General features: G+C 40.1%; 2 protein-coding genes across 2 annotated transcripts; both read right to left on the minus strand.

Annotated features, from left to right (window-relative positions):
- Positions 1 to 3,672: 3,672 nt before the first annotated feature.
- On the minus strand, positions 3,673 to 9,690 carry LOC122643804 (putative disease resistance protein RGA4). The gene is made up of 4 exons (XM_043837385.1): positions 8,955 to 9,690; positions 7,183 to 8,413; positions 6,842 to 6,941; positions 3,673 to 3,981 (listed from the first exon to the last, which is right to left on the minus strand). Exons 1-4 carry the CDS (start codon positions 9,688 to 9,690, stop codon positions 3,673 to 3,675), a joined length of 2,376 nt encoding a protein of 791 aa, XP_043693320.1.
- A 470-nt stretch (positions 9,691 to 10,160) lies between these two features.
- Positions 10,161 to 10,907, minus strand: LOC122643805 (putative disease resistance protein RGA3). Its single transcript, XM_043837386.1, has one exon. The coding sequence runs from the start codon at positions 10,905 to 10,907 to the stop codon at positions 10,161 to 10,163; it is 747 nt and encodes a 248-aa protein (XP_043693321.1).
- Positions 10,908 to 16,346: the final 5,439 nt, after the last annotated feature.

Below are 16,346 nucleotides of genomic sequence, written 5' to 3' on the forward strand. Positions count from 1 at the left end.
TCCGTCGCTGCGTTGCAAAGAGGCCCTTAATCTTTAGCTTTTGTGCCGAGATCTGAGCCTGACAGAGAGCATAGCTTCCAAGTCCCCATGTCCCAATTTTCCAAAGTCGGCGTCGCACTTGCATCGCACCTACCCATTAAAAATCCCAAACAAGTAAATGTATCTTCCTTAGAAACATCCTTCACCGCGTTCACACACGCTTTGCCTTTATTGTCTCTTTCCCCTCACCGTCCTGTCTCTCTGTTCACATTCGCTGCTTTGCACCCTTGAATTGTCCGAAAACATTTTTGCAGCAAACAACAATATTATAAGGGCTGAGAATATCAATCCCAAGTCTGAACCCAAACAAATCGTGAATACCAAACTCAAAAAAATATGAATTCAACTATCTAAAAGCAGAGCCAATTTAATTAAACCACTAAATTCTTATCATAACCACGAGCATTAACTGAAAAGGAAACAAAAAGTTGCAGAGAGGTCAAGACTACATTTTACCCAATACACCTTTGAACTTAATGCTCTCCAATTCTGCACTTCTGACGGAAGAAGACCACGTTTACCGTAAAGATGAAGATGAGAGCAAGGAAGGGAAGAAGGGCTTCGGTTCCATCTACCGTGGTTCTTTCACCTCCGGCCAAGAATATCGCCATCAAGCTTATGTATTCCGGCTCATTACAGGGGAGCGGGAGTTCCAGAACGAGTTATCACTCGCCGGGAAGATCGATTGCAACCGTGTGGTGTCCCTGCTCTCGAGTTCCTTCAAAATCTCTATCTCGTTGCAGGGAGATGAAGAAAAAGGAGGCGGGCTTGTCTTTCTAAAAATGAATGAAAATATCTATTTTACCCTTTACATTTGGGTCGCACATGCTCAATATACTTTACTAGCAAAAAAATTTAAAAAAAAATCTCCATTATCATTTTTAGGTGTCTTCTATTATTTTGATGTTTTGTAAATAGAAATACTGAAACCAAACACGCCTTAATGCAATAAACGTTCATTCTAAATGCTTGAATAATACTCAACCTACGCCCGGCACAAGCCGTTTATTAATTGGTCAATTTGATTTCGAGCTTTAACTGATTAATTCTATTTGAGCCTATCAGTGCAGGCCAGCTTTTGACAAGGATCATATTACCATTAGCATTTACTTGGTATTGCCCCTTTCATATTGTAAGGAAGGAGAGGCCAAAAATTTGTGGTCTATAAAGATGATGGTACATAAACTTGCTACCAAGACCCCACACACAAGGGCTCATCAATCTTGGATGAAAATCAACCAGATGGAACCCACTTGGGTTGGACTATTGAACCTACACTCTTCAGGTCATGAATCTCAATAAACAGAGAAATCTTTGTTTTTTTAAGGTGTAAAATTGTAATGACCCAGGATCGAAGGAGTCAACAGGGGACCAACAGATCAGGGGCCAATAGGTGCCACAGGGCCACACTTCTTGGAAAGCAAGTAAACAACTACCAAATCATCAAGTGCATTATTTAGCAATTAGGACCAAGTTTCTCTCCACCATCGAGGGGCGGGAATGGATATCGGGAGGATATTTTGGAACATACCAAAACTTTAGGAGGGGTTTGTGAACCCTAGGATGGTGGGTGAACGGTGAACCATCCTCTATGAGTAGAAGAAAACATGACATTGAAATTGAATTGGTACTCGTTAAATTTGTCCATATGATAGATTTCCAAGGAGTGCACCATGTTGCAGTCCTTGGTACGAGGGTTCTTCAATGGCTAAGTTGTTGAATGTACTCGATCAACTAAATTTTAAAAACACTTGGGGCCTAGAGGCTATCATCAACATATAATCTCCTGATTCGGATCAAGAAAATTTTTGGGTGTACAGAAAAAGCACACAAGCTATAATAAAGCTCAAGATCATATAAAGAGATGATAAACAAACAAAGTTTACCTGATCTGCAACAATAGTATGTGATTCCTATGTAGTACAACCACAGTTCAGGAATACATATACCCGTCCCAAGAAGAATCTGCTATTAGCAAACAATAATGAGTGTCAAGGATAAATAAATTTGTTGATACTCTACACCACAAAAAGAGCACCCCAGACCACTTTAAAGGCTTCATATAGGCTGGTCAAGGATCTGGTAAGGCATCAAGGATGCAAAATTTTCCATCCATTCCAGAAGAAAAGTTCAGACTTTTCAAATAGACTTCACTTCATTTTCACCAACACCAGTCCCCTGGACCCTGATCCTCTACTGCTGAGCTGCCCGGCAGGACCCTACTGCCAAGACACAACAAGGCAGGGAATGACCTCCTTACCCCTGCCCGACCGCCTTGCCCAAGTGGGGGGTAAGGCGGTCATTCCCTGCCTTGCTGTGTCTTGGCAGTAGGATCCTGCCGGGCAGCCCCCCGGCCCCACCTTTTCTTTCTTTCTCCTTGCTTTTGCTTTTTCTAGATTATTCGATTCTCTTTCTCTCTATTCCCCCCCCGGGGGGTAAGGCGGTCATTCCCTGCCTTGCTGTGTCTTGGCAGTAGGATCCTGCCGGGCAGCCCCCCGGCCCCACCTTTTCTTTCTTTCTCCTTGCTTTTGCTTTTTCTAGATTATTCGATTCTCTTTCTCTCTATTCCCCCCCCCCACCCCCCACCCCCCACTTTACATCAACTAGTGTTTTAGATGTATAACTCCAATCATAAAATTATCAGTTTTGATAGGTGTCTCTCTGTTATCTGCAATTTCTGTGTTATCCAATGCAAATGTTCTCCAAGTTGTGCAATCTGGAGGGTATCTATAGGTCACAGGTAAAATATGGTTTGCCCTGAAACCATTAATAATGGTTGGGTTTGGCCTTTCTGAATTCTTAGTATGTGACATTCATATGTATTTCATGAACCCTATTTTCACCAAGCAGTTTTTTTTGAAGTGATCATATAGCACCAAAACAGAATCCCAATAAAATTTCAAAATATAATGCCACTTAAAATTAACAACCACTTATAGTTTTACTTGAAATGTATAACAAGACATTTGGTCGTTCTAACACAGAAAAACTTGAGAAGACCCCAATCTTTATTATTGAGATCTTTGCATTCAATGCATGAAACAGAGATTTGATCTTTAAACTCCAAATTTTTGTAACAACTAAAAAGACCTAATACAGTGACAGCTTTTTCTTCTTCAAAACAACACGAAATAAGAAGCAACCATTTCTAGGGCCTCTTGACATCAAAATATAGAAACTGAAACCTACCCATGATGCAGAAAACACAACGAAAGAACAATCAAACAACCACAACGCAAGGATATACGTGGTTCGGCAAGGTGCCTACGTCCACGGTGAGATGAGAACATCTTCACTAGCAATGGAGAATAAAGGGTTACAAGCTCACTTCCTCCCAGCTCTCTGGTTACAAAGAATTCCCTCTTAACCCTAAATTACCCAATCGCTATCAATTTAAAGGGATCGAAAAACATAGAGATACAATCCTCAACACAAAATTGATGTTGTGATCTAATGAAGAAGGAAACACATTAATCTCATATTCAGGTGAGATAAGAGGCAGACTGCTGCAAATGGATCAGTAGGGTGACAAACTCCAAATCTCTAAAACTTCAGGGTCAGAATGATAGAGAACCTCTAGCACCAAATAAGATTATTGTGAGAACATTCATTGCAATCCATGACATGCACTTGTTAATTTGCTCGATGCATCCTTAAACAGATCCAGGAATTCAACATTGATAACAGCAACACCATATCACCAGTCAATCCGAAAGGGGGCTTGATCGACAATCCCGAATTCAATTTGGATACGAAGCCTAGAGTTCCTGAGCCGACACTTAACGCAACTCTTTTTAGCCAATATGACTTTTTTGCCAGAGCTTGCCTTGTCCATGAATACCTCTTCTCCTCAGCACCACAACCATCTATCAACATGTGTGGTACTAGATGGTTTATTTCACCACTTCCATTTAAACTTGTAAAGCTAGATGGTTTTATCAACTGCAAGCATCAAGAGATTATCTATATAATTGGTATAGAGAAGTTGGCATGTCAAGGTAGACATATTTATTACCGTCTCTTATAAAACAATGACCATTAAATAAAGGACAAGAGATACAAACTAAGACTGAAACTCTACCTTCAATGTCACTTGAATGTGTTATAAAGGTTTGTAATAGGTTTTTGTTCATATCCAGAAAATCATTTCATCATCGATCACGAACAAAGCTCTGTCAGCAACCTCAATTTCAATTAGGATAAAGAGGCATGATGTTGCTGAACCCAAATAGGCAATTATTCACCTTGCTTTGTGATTTCAATGTCAATATTATGTTATACCTACAAATATATTAGCATCAATCATAGTGGATAAGAAAGTGGATTCACAGGCCAAGTCAATATATGAGAAAATGTTATATAAACTACAGAGACTTTAGATATTGTAGGGATATGTGATTTCTGTCTCTCCCATGAATTTGTAACTATCTAAGGCAAGTAATTTTGAAAACTAAGTAATACATATTATCAACCAACTTAAATGAACACTGATACATCCAAGATTCACTGAACCAGTCAACGGCTGCCATGTGTCACAAAGCGACCCGTTCCAGAACCAAGGAGAACCAACCGGGGGTCCCACCCGGGCGCGGCATGCACCCAGGCACGGCCTCACCCAGGCGTGGTCTCACACCCAGGCCGGCTTGCACCCAGGCGCGGCCTCTCACCCAGGCGTGGTCTCACACGCAGGCGCGACATCGTGGACGCAGATGTGATGTACACGGACACCGAGGCCGCTCGTTTATGACCCAATCGTGTCACTGCAGACTTATGCCACCACCAGGACTTTGGACAACGCTTAGAAGTCACGTCACCCAGACGGATTCAAGCACCAATGACGTTATCACCACACGTGAGTATCTATCCGCCAAGGATCTTGATACCACCAGGACACTCCCTCCCGTGGGGAGATGGCCAATCAGGATAGAGCCCTGCTACCCAGAGCCTCTATTCACTCAACGACACACTCGCCATCAAACTGGGACTCTCCATATCGTCATACTCCACTATAAAAGGAAAGGTACACCACCCTCAGGAGGGAGAGAAAAAAGAACTCATATTGAATTCTACATTCATCTGTTTGCTCAGGAGATCTAACTTTGGCATCGGAGAGCCCTAGGCCGGAACCACACCGGTTCTCTCTGTTGACCCCTTGGTTCACTTGCAGGTGACGGCACTCGCAGGACCGCTCGGCGATTTCTTGACGCAACAAACACAAATATATTTCCATAAGAAAATATGAAATCTATAAGGTTCGCATCTTTTAGATGAAGATAGGAACATAGTAGCATTTAACCAGATAAGTGGGTAGTAATGAACAAACAAGGAGCTAAAGTTCAAGAGAGTCCTACAAGCATCTAACCTTTTTATTTGATATAATGGGATAAAGTCCACATTCAACCTCAAGAGGTAACTGTTCGGCCTTACTAGAATCTCAGTCCGATTGATATAATGAATATATTTTCTTCTAGCTTAATTCAATGCAAAGCGAAGAACCTTACCAGGGCTTGACATGATGCAAATCCTTTTGAAAGAGATGGTTGCCTGACCCACACTTATTAGCATCATCAACCACTTTGTCAATCAACAAAGGATGTGAGAAGTGTCTTGGAAATCTCAGGAGACATCAAACATCTTGGAAATGAACCTATTTCATTCAAATCATATTTCAGTTGAAGTATGAATGAAAATATTTTGATAGAGGCTTCATCTTGGGTCAACACTTTTAAGGTGATTTGAGAGTCAAATGAATCCAAATGAAATCTCCCAACAGTGTCTTTGGGTTGATATTTATATTTACCTACTTTGATTGCGCATGCACACACAGACACATATTGAAGTCAGATTTCTTTTTTATCAGGCGTCATAATCTCCATTTTTAACTTGGATAGATGAACATTGATTTGGAAGATAAAACAACGGGTGAAATTTTATAAAATTATAAATCCATTGTAAAAAAAAATTTCATCAATCAGATGATATGCCCCTTGATTTTCAGTGAGAATCAGTTTAAAGGAATAACTTTGGTCTGAGGCTATGAAATGGTAGAATATTAGAATATATTGTGGTTGTAATGACTTGCAATGTATGGAAAGGATAAAAAAAAGTTTAAAAAAAAAATTGAACTAAATAACATGATTTACATAAAATAAAAATGATAGAAAATAAAACTGAACAGTATATATAAGATTGTATTCAGAGTGGTAAATGTAAAAAGTTTGGAATACGGTGGTTGTGATCTGGTGGATGCCTCTGTCACATCTCCTGAATTCCTCTAAAATGAAACGAAATAATTAATGGAAAATTTTAAAATAAATCAAGTACAACTAAAATAATATAGGGGGAAAAAACCTATAAACTAAGACAAAATCCGAGAGATCTGTGAAAATTCAGAACTTACTAAAGAAATAAATATGAGGCAGTAGAAACAATTTAAAACATGCAAATTGGAATATTCAAAACAAAATGGTTAATAAGATTTCTAAAGAAAATGACATTCTTAAAAATAATCAAGTGGAAGCAGAAGAACATTTTGTATATATCACTTAAAAAAAAACACTTTGAGCTCAAACTGAAATCTAGTCAAGAAAAATAATGAAAACAAAATTTTGCTATAAAAAATGACCAAAGAAAACGAAGAGGGGAGGGGGGAGGAGGTAGGGAAGAGAGAGACTATGAAAAAGCATTCTTTGATTTTTATAAAAAAAAAACCCTAAAAAGCAAAGGGAGAATATTCACATTGAAACCATTTTCTAACGTTATTTCTATTTACATATGAAGAAAAAAAATATTTCTTACTCACCTCCTTAAAATTTTCCTGTTGTACGTTTGGATGCGAAGAGGACAACGCATCACAAGTGATGGACTTGTTCCAATAATACTGGTTCCTTGCAATTTCTCTTCTGCAAGTTAGAAGCCAAAAAAGCAAAGAAGATCAAGAAGCTATCATTTTCCTACACAAAAATTGAAGGAGAAAAAAAAAAAGACGGGGAGAATGGGGGAGAGATAAAGAGAGAGATGGCCGACCTGAAGAAGTGAGAAGTGTAATTATCTTTCAACGTTCGTTTGGTATAATCTTCAACTAAAGAGGCTTGAAAGGTTGGTAGTAGCTGCTAGGAGTGGATTATGAATCTTTCATAAGACCTCAAATCCCTAGGAAGAGACAGATTAGGACATCTTGAAATTTCTAGTCCACCACGCGATGCGAGGTCTCCGAGTCCATAGGGTAATGCTCTCAAACATGGACAATTATCAATTCCCAGCATGTTTAGTGAGGTGAGGTTCCGAATCCCTTTTGGCAGAGACGTTAAGTTGGAGCAATCCTCAATCTTAAGCTCTCGAAGCAATGAGAGACTTCCCAAACCAGATGGTAATGTCTTCATACCCGGACATTTCGAAATGCTTAGCGTTTCTAGTGAAGTGACGTGCCGAAACCCTTTTGGCAGAGACGTCAAGTTGGAGCAATCCTCAATCTCAAGCTCTCGAAGCAATGAGATACTTCCCAAACCAGATGGTAGTGTCTTCATACCCGGACATTTCGAAATGCTTAGCGTTTCTAGTGAAGTGAGATGCCGAATTCCTTCTGGCAGAGACGATAAATTGGAGCAATCCTTAATCTTAAGCTCTTCAAGCCATGAAAGACTTCCCAAACCAGATGGTAATGTCTTCATACCTGGACATTCCAAAAATTTTAGCATTTCTAGTGAAGTGAGGTGTCGGATCCCTTCTGGCAGAGACGATAAATTGGAGCAATCCTTAATCTCAAGCCTTTCAAGAGATGAAAGACTTCCCAAGCCATCTGGTAATGTCGTCAGACCCGGATAATCCCAAATGTCTAGTGTAATTAGTGAAGTGAGGTGCCAAATCACTTCTGGCAGAGACGATAAATTTGAGCAACGCCCAATCTCAAGCTCTTCAAGAGATGAGAGACTTCCCAAGCCATCCGGTAATGTCTTCAGACCCGGACATTCCTGAATACTCAGAGTTTTTAGTGAAGTGAGGTGTCGGATCCCTTCTGGCAGAGACAATAAATTGGAGCAACTCCAAATCTTGAGATCTTCAAGAGATGAGAGACTTCCCAAGCCATCCGGTAATGTCTTCAGACACGGACATTCCAAAATTCTCAGAGTTTTTAGTGAAGTGAGGTGTCGAATCCCTTCTGGCAGAGACGACAGATTTGGGAAATTTCTAATTTCAATCACTTTAAGCAATGTGAGATTTATCAAGCTCTCGGGAAATTGATTGACCCCGTCGAAATTCGAAATCCACAGCTGTTCCAATGCAGTGAGGTTTCCCAAGCCCTCAGGCAACGTATGGAGGTTGTTGCACCCCTGAACTGACAGTGATTTCAATGCAGTCAGGTGTTGAATCCCTTCTGGCAGACACGATAAATTAGAACAATCCTTAATCTCAAGCACTTGAAGCTATGAAAGGTTTCCCAGGCCCATAGGTAATGTTGTCAAGCCTCGACAATTCCAAATTTTTAGCCGTTTTAGCACAATGAGGTGTCGAATCTCTTTCGGTAGAGATGTCAACTCCTCACTACAGTTGGAAATGTGAAACTCAGAAAGTAACTTGAGATTGTCAAAGAAGCAATCTGGAAATCTCACAAGACCTGGACAGTTTATAATGTGTAGCTCTTCTAGTGTTGCAGGAGCAGGGCAATCAGGCAAAGACACCAATTTTTCAAGACCTTGGATTTTCAATTTTCGGAGAGAGGTCATGAGATGATGTTGTGTTCTCCCCACCAGCGAAGAAAGCATTGGCACTGTTGTCAGCTTATCGCACTGAATTAACTCCAAGTGGGTGAGACGTGGAAACATCGAAGACAGCAAATGCAAATGATTATCATCAAATGCTGTTGCTGCCCCTTCTTCTTCTGCTGCTGCTGGTGCTTCTTTCTCTTCTTCTATTACTGAGATTGTCCACCTCTCCAGATTTTTCATAGATTGGAGTTCCAAGTTTTTCTAGCATTGGAAATAGCACCATTAATCCTAATGGTTTTCCTTCTTCTTCTCCTCTCTTGCCCCTCACAGTCACCACCACTTTATTGTATATAGACTCCAAGGCATCTAAGTTTTTCAGATAGAGACGCCTAAGGCAAGGGAATTCTTCACCAATGAGTAGCAAACATTTGAGATTACAACAATATGTTATCTGAAGTTCCACTAGATTTGGGAGAAGGGAAGAAGAATGTATCATCCAATGTGGCATCTTGACGCCTTTGTAACTTCGAATTGTCAATGTCTTAAGATTTGGGTGCGGCTGGAGATTCCCCAACACTAGAAGAACTTGTTCATCTTGACCAATATCCCAATCTTCCCAACTCAAAGTCAAAGATTGAAGCTCCAACTTGTCCTTCAAATTTGCTTCCTCCGCATCTCTGGCATCTCTCACATTTCCAAGCCTTGTGATGACTAATTCCCCTCGGAGCTGGTTTAGTCCATGCAACTCCCCAAGCCCACCAACACCCATTTTTTTATTCATCTTTTCCTTTCTTCTTCTTCTTCTGTCATCATTTGGGACTGGTGGGTCGCCCACAATGAAAAATCCCAAAGTCTGAAGAGAAGTCAACTGCCCCAACCCACGTGGCATGTATTTCAGATCATGAAATGCATCATCATCCAACTCAAGATGTCTAAGGCTAACCATTTTGGTCATATCAGTAGGCCACTCCTTAAATTTCTCACAACCCTCAAGTCTTAATGTTTGCAGATTATATAACCTACAAATAGAATTAGGGAGTGCTTCGAAAGGACTTTGGGAGAGGTCAAGGTACCTTAATAGTTGCAGCTGGTAACCTCCTCCTATCGAACTCGACACTTCTTCCAATCCTAAATAGCTTAAGTCTAACACGCGCAACCCTCGAAAACGTGAGACAAATCCAATGCTGCTGCTGCTGCTAATTCCCAACTCGATTGCCCAGAAAATGTCCGTAACTTTTGGGCATTGTCGTCATTAATGGATATCGCATCATGCACATTTCCATGAGACACAACCACCATGTGTCTGATTCCCTCAGGTATAGATATCATTAATGGAGGACTACTACTACTATTTCTTGAGGAAGAGGAGGAATACTCTTCTTCTACCTGCTCACACCATTCCTTCCCTGCAACCGATCATGCAAGACTATGCACCAGGTCATGCATTTTGCATGAGATGATGTTTCCAAGCACATCATCCTCTGTTTCCTCTTGGAAGAATGATCTCCATAATAATTCCCTGAAATACACATACCCAATGTCTTCTAATGACCTTGTATTGTGACTTCCTCCTCCTCCTCCTCTATGTGGTGGTGGTGGTTGGATGAACCCATGAGCCATCCACTGATGGATCAAATCAGGAACATCTATTTGATGATCTTGTGGGAAAATAGAACAATAGGCAAAGCATTGCTTCAAATGAGATGGTAGGTGGTTGTATCTTATCCTTAAAGCAGGTAGTATTTCTCCTTCTTCTAGGTTCCAAATTTCTGTATTTAGGACATCCAACCAATCCTTTTTGTTTCTTTTTAGGCGCAACAAACTTCCAAGTGCCTTTGCAGCCAAAGGCACTCCTCCACACTTTTTCACTATATACTTCTCTATCTCCACTAGATCAGGATGGTTTGCTACCTCGTTATTTCCTTTCCCAAACGCCCGTTCATTGAATAATGATTCACAATCCTTTTCATTTAAACCTCCCAATTTGTACACAAATTTAATTGGTTGCATGATTGATGCAACCACTTGATTACGGGTGGTTACCATGATCATACTTCCACTTGCCCCGCCTAATAACAGTTTTCTTAAATTCTCCCATTTACCAGGATTTTTTTCGTTCCAGACATCGACAAGCAAATATCTCTTTCCAGATAGTTTTTCCATGAGTTTTGATTTTGCTTGATTTCCTCCCAAATCACCACAGTTATCAATGGTTAAGGATTCTAGAATTTTCTTAACAAGGCGCACAACATCAAAATCAAACGAGACACACCCACATTCGCAACTCAAAATGAGTCTCGACTCTTTCATCATTATAAACATACTGAGCAAGTGTGGTCTTCCCTAAACCACCAATCCCAATTATGGGAATCACCATGAAACTATTCTCTTCATTATTGCCACCACCACCACCACCACCTGATGAAGTTAACAATAATTCAACTACATCTTTTCTATTTTGGTCTCTTCCCAAGATCTCAGATTCAGCTACAATGGGGTCAGTATGCCTCCTATCGTCATTATAGATGTCCATATCTTCTTCACTTTGAAGATTTGTAAATTGAAATGCGGCTGCCACACCATCCTTCTGAATATGATCTAACCTCTCTAAAATATCCCTTATTCTATGACCCATTTTCAAACGAAATACAAGTGGATTATTTGAACGCGAAAAGCTTCTGCGTACCTGTTTTAGTACCATGTTGTTGTTTTGAAGCTCCTCGACTTTCTCTCGCAAGGCTTTTGTTGCGAATTCATCCAACACATCTTCAGCATCGTAAGCAACATTTTTAAGCTTTAGCAACCAGTCTTTGACCGAATGGTTCATTGCACCCTTGGTCTCCGCGTCCAGTAATATGGCATTGATTGTGGATAAAGAGCCCTCAAGCTACCTCAGTTCCTTTTTAACTCCTGATGCAAGTTCGATTTCTGGGGCGAGGAGGAGGGAGCCCAGACCCACTATGATTTTGCTTGTAAGATTGTAAAGGACTGCTTCTGCCATCCTTAATTTCTTGGTTACTGGTTATGAAGGCCAATTAAAGATCTCCTCCTGAACTTAATAGCCGGAAAACACAATTGTAAAAAAACAGAGGATTCGAAGATCGAAGAAATTAAAAATGGGAAATTGAATAGATAGCTGACAATAGGAAATTTATAGAAATTAAGAGAGATCTCATTAATGGACAATTGCTATAGAAAGAGGGATTGAATTGAAGGAAATTTATAGAAAGAGAGATAAAAATGGACAATTGCTATTGGGTTCCTCTCATGCGGAGGAGGGGACCCACACTAAGGTGTCTTTCTTGGTTTGGAATGCCAAAGAAAGAGCTCCTAAACTTTATCCTCTTGCTTCTTTTTCTAAAGCAATCTATCTATCTAATGCTTTTATCATGCCTTTCCCATGTTCTCTAAAGAATATGAAAACAAAAAAAACTTAGTGAACGCATTAAGAACTCGCCCATGATGGCCTCTAAGTCCTAATGAGTAATGGGTAATGAGGCCCACCTCTGTATATCCGCCATTCCATGGTCCTAAAAGTCGATTAACTTTTTGGGATTGGTGTGTGGTTTATGTGATTACACTTTCATTGAAAAAAAAAAAATGAAGCCCACCTGCCATTTTTTTCTTTCTTCTGAAACTTACAATATTAATTGAGGATTCACATGAACAATATGTGAATCCTAAACCAGGTGGTCAAGGTTCGAATCATGGAAACCTCAGATTGCGTTCTCTGTTCCTTACTACGTAAGGGTGTAATTGGTCTGGAATCGGTTATACGGTTCGGATTCAGTTCGGTTACAAGAGTGTTGGTGTTATTTGAAACCAAAACCGAGAATCAAATTGGTTCTGAAATTTGATGCTCAAATTGAATTTGTTCGATTCGGTTTTAGTATTTATTCGGTTTCAATTTTTGGTTATATTCAATTCCTATACGGTTTGGTTTTAGTTTCTATACTCAATCCATATACTATAATATACAATATACAGCATAATATATTATTATATTATAGGGAGAAAGTTCTCTGTCCGGGAGTGTGGCCTATGCCAGCACTCCCATGAGTCTATCTCTCTCCTCTCCATATGAAAAGACACATTAGCCCCCTTGTTTTGAGGAGGAGAGAGATAGACACATGGGAGTGCTGGCGTAGGCCACACTCTCGGACAGAGAACTACTCCCCTATATTATAATATAGTATATTGTCATTATAAAATCTAATACTAATAGTAGTAATATATATTATAATATATTAAAGTAATAAATATTTATATACTAGTATCCAAATTCAGTTTGATTTTGGTTCTAAAATTCAGTTCCTATGTTGGATCCAGAACCGAATCGAGAACCAAATCAGTTCTAAGATCTGATACTCAAACCTTATTCGAATTTTATTTGGTTCAAATTGGTTTGGCTTATTCGAGTTTTCGATTCGGGTTCGAATTTGACACCCATACTTCCTAGATCCTCCAGTAGTGGGGGATCCAGATCCTCTACTGCCTTGCTGCCCGGCAAGACCGTACTGCCCAGACACGGTGTTGCGCGCAATATCCGCCTTACCTCTGCCCAAACGTCTTGCCCAAGTGGGGGTAAGGCGGTCTTTGCACGCAACACTGTGTCTGGGCAACACGGTCCTGCCGGGCAGCTCGGCAGTAGAGGATCCAAATTCAATAGTGGGAGCCTTGTGCCCTAGATATGTCCCTTGTTTTTTTTTTAAATGAACAATATGCCACATAGCATGTTAGATGAGGCCCATATCCTGTGAACATCTGAAAATCTCCTACCCACCTGTCAAGTCTTAACGCACTTAGAGCTGTCCAAGTGGCAAAACATAGATTTAAAAACCCAGGTTTATGTTAGGGCTACTGGAGCTTACATATCAAACACAAACATACATGAGAGGATCTTTGATTGAATTAAGTTTGAAATTTGATATATGATTAATCCAGATCCCCGAGTAGAAACACCACATCGTACTACCATCTAAAAAAATTATGTATGAACTATGAACCAGATAAACTAATGTGATTGGGCCATAAAACGTCAATTTCTCTGAATATAAATAAATAAAAAGAACAAAAAAAAATAGAGGATAATGAGCCTACTTTGATTTGCTTTAATGCTTTAATGCTTTAATGCTTTAATGCTTTAATGCTTTAATGCTTTAATGCTTTAATGCTTTACTGCTTTAATGTTGTAATGCTTTTTTTTTTTTTGGTATAAATGCTGTAATGCTTTAATGCTTTAATCACTTTAATAATATTTTGTTCTTCAAAAATAAAAAGAAAAACAACAAAGTGAAATAATTAGAATATCTATTTTGGAGGGTAAGGATTAGAGCATCTTTGTGAGACAGGGAGATACATGTAGGGATTAGAAAAATCTAATAGGGTGTGCTCCATTTAAACTAACCTTTCATCTCAACAGCTAAAGGTAACAAAACTAAAGTTTTTGGACGAAGGAAAGAAGCAAGAGCAAAAAAAGAAAATTACTCGGTGCCCCTCAATTCCATCATGACTACGGCCTTCCTTTTTAATGGTGGTCCCTTCTCTATGAGATGGTGAAATTGGAAATTAGCGCCCCGGAATCACAAATGTCCAGCCACCTTGATTCTCAGAAATTCATATCTAAGGGATGTCATTTAGTCGGTCATGCTTCTGCAAGATTCGAGTAGAGGAAGAAGACATGGGTTCTTGAGAATTAGTTTGCTGGCTATTGATTTGCTCATCGATCAAGAGAAATCCCAATCTTGAGTCCCCTTAGCTAGGCCCAGCCCGGCCTTGACTAAGAGCCAGAAAAATCCAACTCTGACCCGTCCCCAGGGTCGGGTCGGGCTGATTCTGATTGGTCCTGACCATAGGGGGACGAGAGATGCATGGTTTGACTAGGCTGGGAAAAAGAAGAAGAAGGTAGAAAGAAAGAAAGAAGAAAATTCTGATCCGGTTGGTAATCTGAAATCCTGAAACGAAGTGGCTCTAGATGAAGGGGAACAAAAAGAAGAAATAATAATAAGAATAAGAAGAATAGGAAGAAGAAGAAGACAGGTTCGGGTTGGGCTGGGTCGGGCTCAACCTAAGACCTCAACCCTGGCCTGGCACAATCTTGACTCAGGGCCAAAAAATTCCCAACCCTAACCTGCCCTCAGGGTCAGGGTATCTCAACTCAGGCCTTGCTCGGGCTCAGGGCGAGCTCGGGCCGTCAGGGCCAAACTTACACCCCTAAGAGAGATTGTCAAAACAAAATTAGATGGTTGGAATGTGAGAGAGCATGGGAAAAGCATCTCTGTATTGTCATTGTGGGTTTTTTTCTTTGCTAAATAAATATAGGGGAAGAGTTTTATGTCTAGGAGCAAGACCCCTGCACTAGGAGAGCACACATAAGCATTAAAAGGGGTGGAATTTCTGCCTTTCATGGGACGAGATGATCATTTTGGCCCTGTGTCTAGGCGCAAGAGCTACGCTTTCAACCAAGTTATTTTTCCTATAAATATAATTTTTCCTCATACAAATAACCAAAAAAATAAAAGATAAATGCCACGTATAAAACAAAGCACAAAAGAATATAGCTAGCGATGCATAATGCACAATATATATTGGATTTGGTCTTTTGTCTCTTCATTAGGTACCATACCCAACAACCCATTCTAGCAAAGCAAGCCAATATATAAATATCTCAGGAAGAAAATATTCTCAAATATGTCATATTTTGCAGATGATTGGTTTACTGAAATCAAAAGGTTTAGAGGTTGGGTTTCTAATCATCAAGGATTTCAGGATGATACCTGAGGTTTCATGTTTGATTGAAACCTGAGACAGGAGCAACCGCGATGAGACAAATGGGTGTTTTTTTTTGGTTCCCCCTCCTTTTGATTTGCATAACGGCAGGGGTGTCAATTTCAGGCCCAGCTTGGCTTGTTTAATAAACGTGTCGGGCTTGAGCCCGATATGTTTACTAACCGAGCAGTCCCGGTGTAGGGTCCTAGCTTGTCGTGTGCCCGATCGGACCGATCGATTCTAGGCCCGACCTAGCCTGACCCTCTAACTTGTAAATTTTGCTTTGGACTTGGGCCCTGTTTGATTTATTGGCCCAAATCTGTTTATGACATAAACTTTCTGTTGGACTGGGCGTGATGAATAGGATAAATTTTTATGACATTAATTTTCTATTGGGCTGGGCCTAATGTATTGGGTAAATTTTTATGATTTTTCTGGCTTAAATTTATATCATGGGACATGGGCTAGCAAGGGTTCCACTATTTCAGCCTATTACTAATGAATCGGCCATGTTCGCACAATTGGAATATTCAATTTTACTGGAGGTGGCAAGATCATACACCTCTTTGTAAAATTAAAATATTCAATTCTAATGGGCTATACCGTTTAAAGCCCGTTTATATTTAAACAAATACATAGCCCGATTTAGAACCGTCTAAGGTCCGATTAAGGACCGATTATATTACCCGATTATAGCCCAAAGCCCGACCTACACCGACCAGGCCCAAACCGAATACTTAAACAGACGGTCTCGATAATTACCGGAAAAAAAAAAAAACAGGCAGTCTCGATGCAGGCTTTAAACACCGTGAAGCCCCGACTAGGCCTGACCGA

This window comes from Telopea speciosissima, chromosome 10 (genome assembly GCF_018873765.1).
Source record: "Telopea speciosissima isolate NSW1024214 ecotype Mountain lineage chromosome 10, Tspe_v1, whole genome shotgun sequence".
Taxonomy (NCBI): domain Eukaryota; kingdom Viridiplantae; phylum Streptophyta; class Magnoliopsida; order Proteales; family Proteaceae; genus Telopea; species Telopea speciosissima.

Excerpts from the sequence above, each read along its gene's own strand:
- LOC122643804 (XM_043837385.1), bottom strand. The coding sequence starts at position 9,690 with ATGGTTAGCCTTAGACATCTTGAGTTGGATGATGATGCATTTCATGAT. Across the intron at positions 6,942-7,182 it reads TCTCTTCCTAGGGATTTGAG|AAGAGAAATTGCAAGGAACC; the intron begins GTCTTATGAAAG and ends TCTAACTTGCAG. Across the intron at positions 3,982-6,841 it reads AACAGGAAAATTTTAAGGAG|TTGATAAAACCATCTAGCTT; the intron begins GTGAGTAAGAAA and ends TGATGCTTGCAG.
- LOC122643805 (XM_043837386.1), bottom strand. The coding sequence starts at position 10,907 with ATGGAAAAACTATCTGGAAAGAGATATTTGCTTGTCGATGTCTGGAAC.